Consider the following 13,056-nt stretch of genomic DNA (forward strand, 5'->3'; position numbering starts at 1 on the left):
GGATCGGAAAAGTATTACTGGATATTTGATCCGAATGGCTGGAATATGCATATCATGGGCAAGCTGCAAACAAGTGTGTGTGTCGTTATCAACTGTTCAAGCAGAGTTGATAGCCTTAAGTGAAGGAGTGAAAGAGTGTGAATGGATCTTCATGCTGCTAAAAGAAATGGGATTTCACGTGAAAAGACCGATCACTATCTGGACAGATAGCCAGGCAGCTATCGATATTGTGAAAAATCCATCAAATCACAAAGCTACGAAACACATTGAAATTCGTCACCTTTTTACACGTGACTTATCAGAAAAGGGAAAAATCAAGTTGAGGTTCTGCCCAACCAAAGAAATGGTTGCAGATATCCTGACCAAGGCGCTGGCGCCCACACAGTTTGAAATACTTCGATTCCTCATGGGAGTTCGAGACCTTGGTGTGGCCTGGAACAATGAAGAGAAAAATGTTCTGTTTCAGTGGAGTTAGCCGCGTCATGACAGATCAAGTGGGAGTGTTGAATATCAGTGTTAATTCAATATTATCCGTAAATTATTCCGGATAAGTTTCATACTGATTTACAAAGTAAGACATCAGTAGTGTTGCTTGCATTAGGTCACGACATTGGAATGAGCGGCCAGCATCGTCTGTAGATGTATCTTGAGTGATCTGCATGACCCAGGCCTATATTATTCAGGGATTGGCTGCTCTCTGTTTGACACTCGTTAATGCCACGTGACGTCATAGCTAGCAATAGTTCATCAAGTTGGTGCGATGAAGCAGAGGCTTGTGTTCACTTTGGAATTGCCCTTTAACTGAGCACCTTAATACCAACCCCTTTCAACCCCACCACTGTGTTGCCCGCGTTCATCTGAATACTTACAACCCAGACGCCAACCAAAACCTCGGGGCAGACCACTGCAGCTTTCCGATCGCCACCGACATCAGCTTCTCAGAGCAGCCACCACCGGCGCGTCAAGCGACGTCCAAATCCGTGCCGACTTGAACCTGCCTTGCTTTAAAAGGACCCCCCCACGCGAAGTTCAACGAAGCGACTTTTCTCGAGTACTCCAGGATGGAGAAAACCCTCGATCTTACACCCCAACACAAAGTCGCGAGATTCGACTGGGCCATGGCGCGTTGCAGAACCGAAGAGTGGAAGTTCGTCGTGTTTTCGGACGAAAAGAAGTTCAACCTGGATGGTCCGGATGGTTTTAAGCAGCACTGGAGCGATATTCGACAACCCGCGAAACAAGTCGTGACACGGCAACAAGGCGGCGGTTCAGTGATGGTTTCGGGTTGCATTGCGTGGGAAGGTAAGAGCAAATTGGCGTTTCTTAGTGGCAAGCAGTCGTCCTGCCACTACATCTATTCTCTTTCAGAGTATTTACTGCCATTTTCCCACTTAAACTATGGTGCTGATTTTGTCTTTCAGCAAGACAATGCATCTATTCATGTTTCCCATGAAACAATAGACTTTTTTCACGAGCAACACCTCTCCGTCATGCCATGGCCCGCGCGCTCTTCTGACCTGAATCCAATCGAAAACATCCGGATAAGTATCGGAAATTATGTCCGGATATCTTTTTGTATCCGGATACCTGTATTAGTAAGATGAGTTTTTTAAATCGAATTGACTTCTCGGATTGGTGAAGTTTCATCCAATCGAGGGCCGTATTCACCCGCGACCGACCGAGACGTAGCAACGGAACCCTCGCTGTGATGCAAGGAGCCGTGGATTTTGACGATGTTGGCCCAATGGAGCTCAACGTGTCGAACTACTTCCATGGGGTGGAGCTAAACTCATTCCTGGACACATTACTGGGTGAAGATGGCGAACAGGAGCATGCTGATGTTGATCGAATAGACCATGGTGGTCGCTCTCCACCACCACAACCACCGCCCCCACCCCACGACGCAATGCCCCCCGAGGCATTGGTGATTGACCTTACCAGCGACGATGCGAATGAGGACGACATTGCGCTCGTTGTTGTGGACGCCCACCATCACCCTATCGCAGGCTCCAAAAACAGGACCACGACAGCCCCACCACCAAGGAAACTCATGTGCAAGAAGCGGAAACTGGCCCTGCAAACACAGCAGAAAGCGCGCCACATCCGATACGACCCTGAACACATGCGATCGGCGGAATGCACGCAAGTGTGTCTGGACAACCAAGCGGCGATGGAGATGTATCGGCAAGCGACGACGTGTGCGATCTGCCTCGACACTCTGCAGGACTTGACGTCAACACCCTGCGGCCACATATTTTGTCGGCAGTGCCTTGTCCACGCGCTGGAAGCGTCCAAGAAGTGTCCCATGTGTCAGAAGCCCACCCAGCTGCACGAAATCCACGCCCTCTACCTTTAATAGTACTACTACCTACTACCTACCTACTAGTACACAACATCCCGTCCCGTCGTGAACAGTGCCATGAACCACATTATTATCCGTTTAGTTAGTCCTCATGCACAGCTCCTTTATCTGGCACGAACAGCGCACTGTAAAAGTCTCCAGGAAGCATCGGGTCCATGTACTGCTTGGCGATGGCCGCGATGAGCTTGGTGCGCTTCTCTTGTGGCCTAACGCAACCATCAACTCATGCGAAAATGACAAGGGCGTACCGAATCGGGGATTGGGACGACAGCCCCAGCGAGTGCTTGTAGCGCAAGTGGAGGCGGTGGACGTGCACGGCATTGAGGGCCGTTTGCCGGATCAGCGGCCCCAACCACTCGCTACCCACGACCATGCCATCCTACACCCACGCAGCCATCCACCCATTTCCGTCGTTAGCTCCTCACATGTCCATCATCGAGGTCGCCTACCTGCAATGGACCGAGCACGCGGCCACTAAACGTGTCGTCGGCGGCGCGGGTTGCATCTACACGAGACGAGCAACCAATATATCGGTCATGATAGTAGGGACATGCCATGAAACACACCTCCATTGGACAGGTCGAACGCCGACCCGTCGACACAGATCCGGACGCAAAAGAGCCCGTCGTCCAGGGGGTCAATGACGATGGTCACGCACGCCTTGGGGGGCGGGAGGTTGTACGCAGACGCCCACAGTGCCGTGCCTGGGCGGTAGTTTTGCTGGCACTCGTTCCAGACAATCAGCACTTCGGCCTTGTCCAGCACGGACGCGTGGCCAAGCGTCGGCACGTAGTACGCCACCTCGTAGTTGTGCTGGGCGTACACCAACGCCCGGGAATCGGGAAGGTTCCGGTCGAGGTAGCCGAGGAACCCGCCGTACGAGTGCGCGTCCACAGCGCTCCCCATGGTCGCCAAGAACCCGAGGTATGCGTCCGAGCATGTCGAAGTGGTCACGAGGTTCACCACGTCGTAGCCAGCGCGGGACGGCTGGTTGACCACGTACGCAATGCCAATCTAGTTGGATACCCCATTATGTCAACAAGTAGCAGCATTGTCGTTGTAGTACTTCGTAGGTTTCTCGTGTGGGCAGACGATCGAGCGCTTGCAGGTCCTTGACCAGCTGACCCGACGACGGAAGCAGCGGAAGCAACGAGCCCCAGCTCGCCACCGACAAGAACCCCAGTTGCGACAGCAGGCGGCGGGCAATGTGGGTCGTGGAATGGGCCGGAGGGGGGGGCTCGAGCAAGTTGACCGTGGCGATACGGCGGTGCTGCACAAAGTCGTTGGACTGGGACTGCAGAAGCGACTGAAAGAGCGTCACTTGGGCTTCGTGGCGTTTGGCAGACGCGTCCGTCGCGTGCTTACCGCCGCTGTTGCCCTCCCACCCCTCGGTCGACCAGCTCGTGAGCGACGCCGCGTTCTTTCGAAGGGAGCGCAGGAGGGGGTCCGGGTTTGCCTCCAAGGGGCTGACGGGGGTTGATGTCGGAGTCGGGGCGTGCTGAGACGGATGCGACTGAGCGGGCGGCGGCGACGGGGGGGCGGACGCCAACGTCGCAAGTTTCGACGGCACGTACTGCGGCTGGGTGCGCCACTGGTAACACCCGGACGAGTCACGCAGCGTGAGCTGGACGTAGTCGGTCGTCTCGAGAATGGACAGCACCGTGTGCAAATTCCACGTGTAATGCACGGCCGCGGGGTCGTACGTCTACAGGTCCCTTAGTAGAAGAGTTTATGGGGCACACAAAAAAGGGCAATGTGGCAAACCTGCTTGGCGCCGTCGACGTTGCCGTGGGCGTGATGCTTGACGAGGTACTCGAGCAGATGCTGGGCGCTCTGGCGGGTGGCATGGTCCGCGTGGGGCGTCGTGGCGGGGAAGTCGACGTGGACGTCGGCGGCGTCAACGGTGGTCGCGATGACTTTGACCATCACCTGGGCCTTGGACAGAAGCTGCGGCGTTGTGACCACCCATTCCAACAGACATGACGTGGCAGACGCAATGAGCTGGTCCAAATACGGCGGCGGCGACCGCGTGGCTCGCAGCACTTGGGCGTTTGCCGCCATAAACTCACACACGCAGCTTATCAAGAACACGCACGACGAAAACACGTGCTTGAACAGGTGCTCGCTCACGATGGTCAAGTACCGGAGACATTCGAGCGCTGTGAAGATCACCGCCGGTTTCCATCGACTACATCAAGACCGTCATAGCGACGATGACACGAAGGGGTGACGACACACCTCGGCACTTTGGTCACGAACGAGCAAATGGTGCTGATGGTCGCGGGTACTTGGGAGTTGCGCGTGGACGCGAGCCCCACGGCCCAAAAGAGGGCTTCCTTTTGGACGGCGATTGTGAGTTGCCACATGGCCATCTAGAAGTGTACGATGTGGTTAGATCGTCCAACACGACAGACGTTGAACGGACTTGCTGGTTGGTCGGGTCTTGCTCTGTTTTCAAGTAGTTGATGAGTAATGTTACGACGTTTGAGCTTTGGTAGCGCGGCAGCGACGAGTAAATGCCAGGCAGGAGGCTCTCGTCCAGTCGTTCGTTGGCCACAAGTGTCTTTTCGACTTGTTTCGTGATTGCCAGCTGTCGTATATGATTGGATAAGTACACACCTATCAAGGAATGTTGTTGTGGTGGTTCGTACAGGGTAGTGGGAATGGATGGTCAGGAGCGAACTGCACGCTTCGATACATGCGCGGCGCAGCACCGTGACCGCGACGCCGCCCACCGCCGCGGGTACCGCCGCCGACGAGTCCAAGTCTGACGCCATGGACGACCGCTTGTCGACCAAACTGTCCTTGCGTGAGGGAGCTACCGCTGTCTTGGTCACGGTCAAGCTACACATAAACCCATGATACATATCCACACACCCCACGGCGGGGGTTTCAAGTCTTCCGGCGTACCTCAAAATGTGGTCGATCGCATAATGAAAGCTGCCGGCCAACACACCCACGCCTCGCAACGTGTGCGTGCCGTGGGTTCCAAAGATGCGGGAGCAGCTCACGACCGCCGCCGCCACCACCACCACCTGACGCCACCACAAAAACATAACCGATCATAAATATCGAAGACACACTCGCGTACTTCGTCCGTGTCGAGCAGCGCTTTTTGGATGGCCATGAGCGCTCGAATCGTGAACGGCCACGACACTTGCTTGGTCCGGCCGATGCCGTGGCGGCAGAGCAGCCCTCCAAGGCACCGAATGGCTTCGGCTCGGCAGAGTGCGAACCGGGGTGCGGCCGTGCGGTTCAACGACGCATCAAACAGCCACGGCCCCAGGATGCGCAGGATCGTGTTGACGTCGGGAAGCTGGGGGGGCTTTGGCGGCGCCGGCGTCGACGCGGGCTTGGCCAAGCTGAACACTTGGGCTAGGTCGTGCACGCCCGTCTACCGTCGTGTGTTTCTGTTTGTCAGGTGGATGGAAAAAACTACAAATAACGACGAGCACAACAACGAAGACAACGTACGATCGCTGCCAAGTACACGTCCGGGTCGACAAATAAGCTCGGGTGGCCAATCACGCGCATGACGCGGTACCACGCGTAGGCCAAGAGCGGACTGGCGAGTTCGAAGCAAGTCACGTGCGCGTTGTCCATCCACTTGATGGACACGGAAGGAGGAGGAGCAGCATGCTCGGACGAAGATGGAGGAGGCGCGTGGAGGCGGCCCATGAGGTGCTGCGTAAGGGCGAGCGACGCTTTGTGCCACTGCTCGATCACAGCTTTGCGGTGCAGCCAGCGCCGGCAAAACTTGAGCAGCATATTCCACAGCTCGCCCTTCACCCCCGTGACATGCAATGACAGGATGAACTGTTCCAGCGTCACGCGGAACAGGTGCGCGCACAGCGACAACGCCAGCGTGTGCTTCGAGCCGTGGAGCACGCAGTCGGTGATCCCGAGGAGGAGACGGAGCAAGTGGTCCCATGTCGCGGCGGTCAGCTGCGTGCCCCGCTTGCGTCCAAGGGCAGAGTACAAGTCTAGGACCCTGTAGAATAACGAACCAAACGTGAGAAGTAGTGACAACCATGATGATGAGGATGTTGGTTGATCGTACGTTTGACAAAGTGTGGCGTGGGTGGCGATGAGGTCTGGCTTGGACCGATGACCTTCCTTGTCCTCAAAGAGAAGAGACATGTGGCCAAGAAGATCCCGAATGAACTCTTGCTCCTGCGCGTGCATACACTTGGGACGCCCGTCTGCGCTGGCACTCCCGAGCCCGAGCCACTTTTCGTAGACGCCGATAGCACCGAGAATGACACCGCTGTCCTCCATGCCCAAGGCAAAGCTATGACCGAGCGGCTCCATGGCCCATCGAACGTGTGCGGGGGTGGCGAGGACTACTGACATGGACGGCGGTAGTGGCGATGCCGCCACTTCCGTGGACGATTGCTGCTCCGACGTATTGCTGAGGAAACCCACCACCATGGAGCAGATACCTCGTTGGCACCCTTCATTGAACCCCTTGAGGATATGTGCCTCGGGCGGCGCCTGAAGCAGCTCGCACTTGGATACCCACGTCAGGAACATTCACTGGCGAGGTTGGCGTAATGTCGACGCGAGAAAGCAATTTTTTAGCGACATCTGATAAACCACTTGGAAAATGTATTGAATAATTGAAATATTAAAAATAGCAGTGTTGCAGCCATGATCATTTCCTTGTGATTGATTTCCGCGATTTGCAATATCCGCGCGAGCGAGGCGGAAGGCCGTCTTCCAACCACATACAAGCATGTGGATGAACCGTCCACGTGGCTCCATCACTCATGGTCTGCAAACGCTAGGATGTGCATGTACGTGCTGAGCACGGTGCGCAGTTCGCCCCGCGTGACGTTCTCGCGCCACATGATTTCCACGAGGTGATGCTGGCCGTGAAAGTAGGGTTCAAGCCGTCGAAACAAGTCGACGACGGGTGTGGGGGTGTTGGTCCGTCGCGCGAGTTGCGCGAGGAACTCCTTCTCCGTCGCGGCTGGCTCGGACGACTGCGGCGAGTACGTCGGCGGGAGGAGCGGCGATAGCGGCACGGGCGGCGGTAGGTGCACGTCGTTGTTTCCTTCTTCGGGGTCCGGGATCATCAAATAAACATATCGGTGCATCTGGGACACATACTCGTGCTGCAGCAGCCAAATCTATGTGCATATGTCATGTTGTTTCTGTACTACTTGCTGTCAGTTGCTCACCAGCATGTGGACATATTCGAGTTTGCGCTGCGGATTCAACGTCGTCATGAACGCCGACAGTCGACTCTTGCCGTTGAACGTCGCGAGCACCTCCGACAGCTCCATGAACGTAAACTTGCGGCGAAACTCGAGCGCGGTCGCCGACTGGCTGTGCACGTTCGTGGCGGCGGGACTCACTTGGTAGACGTTGTACATGGTGATGGCTTCGATCACTTTGGCCACGCCCCAGTACACGAGATGCGCGGCGAGGCGGAACAGTTGCTTGAGGGGAAGCCCGGTCTCGAGCATGAGTTCCTGGAAGTCGCGCAGGGGGTTGTGCGCGTCGATGAGGAGGCGGAGCTGCGGCGACGCGTCGGCCGGGAGCGCATCAAGCACCTTGTCGTTGTCGTGGAGGAGGAGGAGTGTGTGATACGGCCGCATGGACGTGATGTGGACGGTGGTGGCGTCGTCCAGCGTCAGGGACAGCTGCACCCACCGGTTGAGCAGCACATGCACCGCGCCGTCCTCTTCCAACCCGTGGTAGATGGCTTTGAGGTCGTTTGCGAGGATGCTCTTGCCGAGCGCGACGTCGATGAGCGTCTGCGGGTCGACGTCGACATCCCCCTGGGTGTCCTTGTCGCCGTTGTTGCCGTTGCCGCCGTTCGAGTTGTTGTCGGACGAGTGCAACGCTAGCTGCCGCTCATTCTGCGCAATTTCGTCGCGGATATGCAGCAGCTCGCGCACTTCAGTGGTGACGAACCCCACGCGCGCTTCTTCATGCATCAGTGCGTGCGCTAACTGAGACGCGACTTGGGCGAATGCGTGGACCTTCTGGTCGCGATGGGAGGACGACGACGACGAGGTGCGCGAGGAAGAAGGAGCGAGGATCCCATCGAGCTTCGAATCGTCCAACGCGAAAATGACGTTGAACATGGACGTGTCACGTCGTCCAGTGCCGCCGCCGTTGGTGGAGGTGGTCGCAGTCGTGGATGGCGTTGGGTTCGTAGCAGATGTGGGCACATTGATCGTCACGGGATGGCTGATGAAGCGCAGGTCGTCGATCACGAGTTGGAACGTTTGGTTACAGAGGACATTCTTCGGGCGGAAGAGCTTGGCCACGAGCGCGGAACTTAAGCGATGGAACGCAGACACGTGGCTATCACTTTGTGGGGCAGGGTACCGGAAGGCCAAGTTGCATCCTTTGTGGATGTCATCTACGACCAAAGCCACCCCAAGGCAGCAGCCTAGCGTGGCCGAGCTCATCGCACTCCCACGGTTGAAAATCGGCACAACTTGGAAAATATCTTCAGGTAGCCAAAATATCTGTGGAAAATTTTGGCATAAAATCCTACATATTTTGGTCGACCGAGTAGTTCCAAGTGCAGCACTTGATTGGCCATTATCCTTTCAGAATACTACCAGTAAAAACGAGCAATTGAAAGCCACTTACTACTGTACTTTAATAGTACTGCATCCAGGGTATCAGGATTAGGGTTATTTGAAAATATTATATTTGAGAGTACTCTATAGACCTTACTGTATAATCGGCAAAAATTAATACTATTAAAAGATATAGGTTATTATTTGTAAATATGATATTGGCCTCATTTCCGTCACGTTTTGTGACATATCTCACAAGATATTCATTTCTACACCTGACATCCAAAGAACGTTTTTTATATGGCGTTTAGATATGAGCACACAAGAAGTTTCACTGAAACAGGCCATCTGGACCTTGAGAAATGCATAAATATTCCTACGATGGAAATTCTTCAAACTGTAATTGACAGTTTGATTAATTTCCATCATATTAAAGCCGTTTTCACTGTGAATCATTTTATCCAATCACATTGTCGAATCATGGTCTTTCGGTGGATGAAAACAACGTTCGAAAATGTCTTCAACATTTCATGGGGTGACATGTCAACCCTCCTAAACCTCGCGCATATATGTAAATTATTAATACATCAGTGGGACGACACAAATATCACTTCGATTTCCAGTTATTAGGGACTTTTATAGCACGAGCGGTCTTTGCAACCTTGCTAATATATTTATGACGCTAAGTACATATGCTTCCAGTATACTGTCAAGGTCGTCGGATGGTGTCGTAGAGTTAGTTCAACAAGCTGCGGAGCACGGTCTTGACGTTGAGCTTGGCGAGATGGGTGTACTTTTGCCCCGTGCCGACAAACATGATGGGCTGGCCGGTCTTGTACACCATCGACACGGCGGCCCCAACTACATACAGTATTCCCACGTTCAAGCGTCAATATATATATATATATTTCATGCTCTCCAAGGCAACAAAGAATACCTTTATCGTCAATCGTGTCAAACTTTGTGATCACGATGCCATCCACTCGACGCGGCACTTGGCGATCCGAATAGTCCACCAGCGCCTATGGATGTACGTACATACACTCCAAGTCAACGACCAACACTCGTTGTCTTGATATTGCCATGAACGTCGTTCGTACCCGATCGAAGAGGGAGAGCTGGTCGATGCCGTCGTTGCCGACCAACGCCTCGCCCACAAACAGCACCAGGTCCGGGTTGTTGACAGACACGAGCTTGGCTAGCGCGCGCATGAGTGGCTCGTTGTTCTGCATGCGGCCGGCCGTGTCGATGAGGACGCAGTCGAACCCGTGGTCGTTTCCGTGAGCGATCGCGTCCTTGGCAACCGACGCAGGGTCTTTGGCGTAGCCTACCCATATATACATCATCATGAGACCCACATGTCCTCCTCTGCATGCATCCTTGTCATATCGGCGTCCATCCCCCACCTACCTCGCTCAAACAGCGGCACGTCCAAGACCTTGCAGTGCTGGTTCAACTGCTCCACGGCCCCCGACCGAAACGTATCGCACGCAGCAATCATGATCTATCATGACAATATTCGAGTGTCGCTGTGTGTGTGTGTGGGTAGGTACTTATTAGGTACCTTGACGCCGCGGGACTTGAGGTAGTATGCCACCTTGGACAAACTCGTCGACTTGCCCACACCGTTGACGCCGACAAACACAATGCTGTAGCACCGCCCTTGGTCGCGCGCCGCCAGCACTTGGCGGAGGACGTCCGTCGACTTTTTCGGCGTCAGGATGCGCAACAAGGCGCCTTCGAGCGCGGTTTGCACCACCGTTTGGATGCTACAACTCGTCTGTCAAGCCCTCTTCCTTCATCCGTGTACGTACCGCGTAAAGCTCTCGAGGCGCTGGCCGATCATCGTGGAAATCACCGACTCGCACATGTCTTGCGCCACCTCGGACGCCACGTTCTTGCTGATCAGCTATACATCATGAACATGATTTTGTGGAAGGGGGGGGGTATGTATATATATATATATATATATATACCAGCTGACGGAATTGCTCCACCACGGGCGCCACGTCGTCGCGGTCCAAGATCTACCCATAGCCACATATTATATATATATATATATAGTGCTTTCGAGTGAAATGTCGTATTGTGGTTTCTCGTTGGAATTTCAATCGATTTGATTGGCTACTTCAGGTATGAGCTCAAAATTATTAACCAATCAAAACCTTCTCAATGAAATTCAACAACCAATCAGATCGATTGTGGATCGGTTTGGTCGGCGCGATTCGATTCGATTGCACCCCGTCCCCACTTTGTATATCAAATCGACAATATATATATATATATATATCCTTGAGCAAGTTGGTCAGAAACAAATGTGTTTATGTACCTTGTTACCGGAAATCGAGTGCAAAAAGTTCCCAAATCGCGTTTTGCCAAAGGTCCACCCACTGGCGCCAGCGTCCGAGTCGCTGCCAGACACGCTGTCGGTGCCTTCTTCTTCTTCATGGTCGTCGTCGACGCCGCCGCCTTCCTACGTATCGACCCCATCATAGGTGTGTCAATGCCTATATATATATATATGCATGTACGCCAATGTATTCCTTTCGCTTTTCCGCCAACGACGCGGCTTCTTCGTCCACGTTCAGCTGTTCCACGAGCAAGTGCATGAGACCAAGGGAGCGAACTAGTTACGACGGGGTACCTCGCGCGACCGATCCAATCCTGCCATGTCCTTCTTGGAAATGGTAGCCTTCGGGTCGTGCCACACTGTCTTGACCTTGTTGTTGCTGCCCTTGGCTGGTTCTACACAGTGATTCGAGACAGTTTGAGACATGAGTGTGACCAACGGCGTCGTACCGTCGGTGTCCTTCTTGCCGCCTTTCTTCTTGCCGGTCCGTGGACCCGTGCGCATCGTCTTGGGCTGTTTCGAGCCGGCCCCGACAAGCTTGAGTTCGTGCTTGAGTTTCTCCAACTCGTCCCCGTCGCCATCCACATGAGCATTTTGCGTGAGTTCGATCTCCTTGGACGACACGACCGCAGGAGCATGCGTTGCGACGGGTCGTTTGGATTTCAAATGCGCGGACTCGACGTCGCGGAGAATGCGGTCAAACGTGCTGTCGAACGACGCAATCTGAACGCGAGTGCGGATTTCGTCGGCAAAGCTGGCCACCACCTCGCGCTTGAGCCGCTCGAGAAGCTCGTCGACGTACAGCAATTGCAATACCTTTTGGTACACGACGACCAGCACGAGTTGGAGTTTGTTCTCCAAGCTCCATCGCATCTGGTACGATTCGTAGTTGAATTCTTTGCGTCCAAGGCGCTCTTCCAATAACACCGTCTTGACCAACTGGTCCACAGGGTTCCCTCGGAGCTTGCACATCGAGCGCGACCATAGCACGGTGCCGCTTTGGCTGAAGATGGACACGTGGTCAAGCATGGTGTGGAGTTGTTGTCAATCGATGTCTGTGGAAGAATTGAAATGTCAATTGAGAGGTTCACGAATACACTTTCGATGATGTATAACAGTATATCCAGTAACACAGGTATTTGCTATTACAGTATACTATTATAGTATTAATAGTACTATTAGTAGTAGTACTACTACCTCTATTTTATTTCGATTATTAATATTAACGTTACTAATAGTAATGTTTCAAATAAGCTATGAATTTAAGGTTACAGGTATAGATTCTTTCTTTGGTCCAGAGGTCTATTACAAAATACTATGGGTCTGTCTAGATCAGGCACAACATACTACTAGTATTAATAACGTTACAGTACAGTAAGTGGCTCGAAATACAGCTTACATCGGTTTTTATCTATTTTCAATGCAGTTGGTCAATAAAAAAACTGCGAATGGATTCTAATAAATCATCCATGTAAAGTGTCATTACCGGAGAATGTTATTGTTGTGTTTATTCTAAACTGGAGAATGAATCGACACAACCAAATGTACAGAAGAATTGGCACAAGGATTTAGCCAATCAGGTTGCAGGAAACCATCATCAATGTCAAATTAGTGTATGAATTCAATTAGTGTGATACCTATCACCACACGACATCTTTTACGTACAAAATTCAGTATAATAATGAATCGATCCATAGATTTGGCGATTCAACACAAAAGTCCAAAATTTGGGTAAAAGGACAAGATCTTGATGCAAATCGGCTTCACACTGTCAAATGTACTGTAAGTACTTATACCAAATG

General features: G+C 53.0%; 3 protein-coding genes across 8 annotated transcripts in view; all 3 read right to left on the bottom strand.

Annotated features, from left to right (window-relative positions):
* Window positions 1-2,409: 2,409 nt before the first annotated feature.
* Window positions 2,410-6,933, bottom strand: H257_04378 (hypothetical protein). Of its 3 annotated transcripts, XM_009828854.1 has the most exons (13): window positions 6,423-6,933; window positions 5,837-6,353; window positions 5,454-5,756; window positions 5,273-5,397; window positions 5,014-5,206; window positions 4,788-4,952; window positions 4,601-4,734; window positions 4,127-4,550; window positions 3,429-4,067; window positions 2,929-3,376; window positions 2,812-2,867; window positions 2,611-2,741; window positions 2,410-2,568 (listed from the first exon to the last, which is right to left on the bottom strand). In XM_009828854.1, the coding sequence occupies exons 1-13, from the start codon at window positions 6,893-6,895 to the stop codon at window positions 2,445-2,447; spliced, it is 3,732 nt and encodes a 1,243-aa protein (XP_009827156.1). In that variant the 5' UTR covers window positions 6,896-6,933; the 3' UTR covers window positions 2,410-2,444. The 3 variants fall into 3 exon arrangements, with proteins under 3 accessions (XP_009827156.1, XP_009827157.1, XP_009827158.1); XM_009828855.1 differs by having other exon boundaries at window positions 2,812-3,376; XM_009828856.1 differs by lacking the exons at window positions 2,410-2,568; window positions 2,611-2,741 and having other exon boundaries at window positions 2,776-2,867.
* Window positions 6,934-6,942: 9 nt separating this feature from the next.
* On the bottom strand, window positions 6,943-8,839 carry H257_04379 (hypothetical protein). Its single transcript, XM_009828857.1, has 2 exons — window positions 7,546-8,839; window positions 6,943-7,494 (listed from the first exon to the last, which is right to left on the bottom strand). The coding sequence occupies exons 1-2, from the start codon at window positions 8,785-8,787 to the stop codon at window positions 7,126-7,128; spliced, it is 1,611 nt and encodes a 536-aa protein (XP_009827159.1). The 5' UTR covers window positions 8,788-8,839; the 3' UTR covers window positions 6,943-7,125.
* Window positions 8,840-9,495: 656 nt separating this feature from the next.
* Window positions 9,496-13,056, bottom strand: part of H257_04380 (hypothetical protein) — a 4,796-nt gene continuing 1,235 nt past the window's right edge. Inside the window, exons 1-11 of one of the 4 annotated variants that reach the window (XM_009828858.1) lie at window positions 11,704-12,320; window positions 11,549-11,649; window positions 11,436-11,492; window positions 11,234-11,377; window positions 10,881-10,931; window positions 10,719-10,813; window positions 10,469-10,673; window positions 10,315-10,408; window positions 10,005-10,231; window positions 9,842-9,926; window positions 9,496-9,765 (exon numbers count right to left, since the gene is read on the bottom strand). In XM_009828858.1, the coding sequence (XP_009827160.1) occupies window positions 9,641-9,765; window positions 9,842-9,926; window positions 10,005-10,231; window positions 10,315-10,408; window positions 10,469-10,673; window positions 10,719-10,813; window positions 10,881-10,931; window positions 11,234-11,377; window positions 11,436-11,492; window positions 11,549-11,649; window positions 11,704-12,283 (1,764 nt within the window). In that variant the 5' untranslated portion in view covers window positions 12,284-12,320 and the 3' untranslated portion in view covers window positions 9,496-9,640. Of the gene's footprint in view, window positions 9,766-9,841; window positions 9,927-10,004; window positions 10,232-10,314; window positions 10,409-10,468; window positions 10,674-10,718; window positions 10,814-10,880; window positions 10,932-11,233; window positions 11,378-11,435; window positions 11,493-11,548; window positions 11,650-11,703; window positions 12,321-13,056 lie in introns of those variants that run through there. The other 3 variants (XM_009828861.1, XM_009828859.1, XM_009828860.1) reach the window with 3 other exon arrangements.

Source organism: Aphanomyces astaci (genome assembly GCF_000520075.1).
Source record: "Aphanomyces astaci strain APO3 unplaced genomic scaffold supercont1.7, whole genome shotgun sequence".
Lineage (NCBI taxonomy): Eukaryota > Oomycota > Saprolegniomycetes > Saprolegniales > Verrucalvaceae > Aphanomyces > Aphanomyces astaci.

What these genes read in the sequence shown, in the direction of transcription:
- H257_04378 (XM_009828854.1), bottom strand. Translation starts at nt 6,895, where the DNA reads ATGTTCCTGACGTGGGTATCCAAGTGCGAGCTGCTTCAGGCGCCGCCC. An exon ending in TTCGTGACCAAAGTGCCGAG is followed by an intron (nt 4,551 to 4,600) that starts GTGTGTCGTCAC and finishes GTCTTGATGTAG; the next exon opens with TCGATGGAAACCGGCGGTGA. An exon ending in TCGTCCCAATCCCCGATTCG is followed by an intron (nt 2,569 to 2,610) that starts GTACGCCCTTGT and finishes TGGTTGCGTTAG; the next exon opens with GCCACAAGAGAAGCGCACCA.
- H257_04379 (XM_009828857.1), bottom strand. Translation starts at nt 8,787, where the DNA reads ATGAGCTCGGCCACGCTAGGCTGCTGCCTTGGGGTGGCTTTGGTCGTA. An exon ending in TCGAATATGTCCACATGCTG is followed by an intron (nt 7,495 to 7,545) that starts GTGAGCAACTGA and finishes ATATGCACATAG; the next exon opens with ATTTGGCTGCTGCAGCACGA.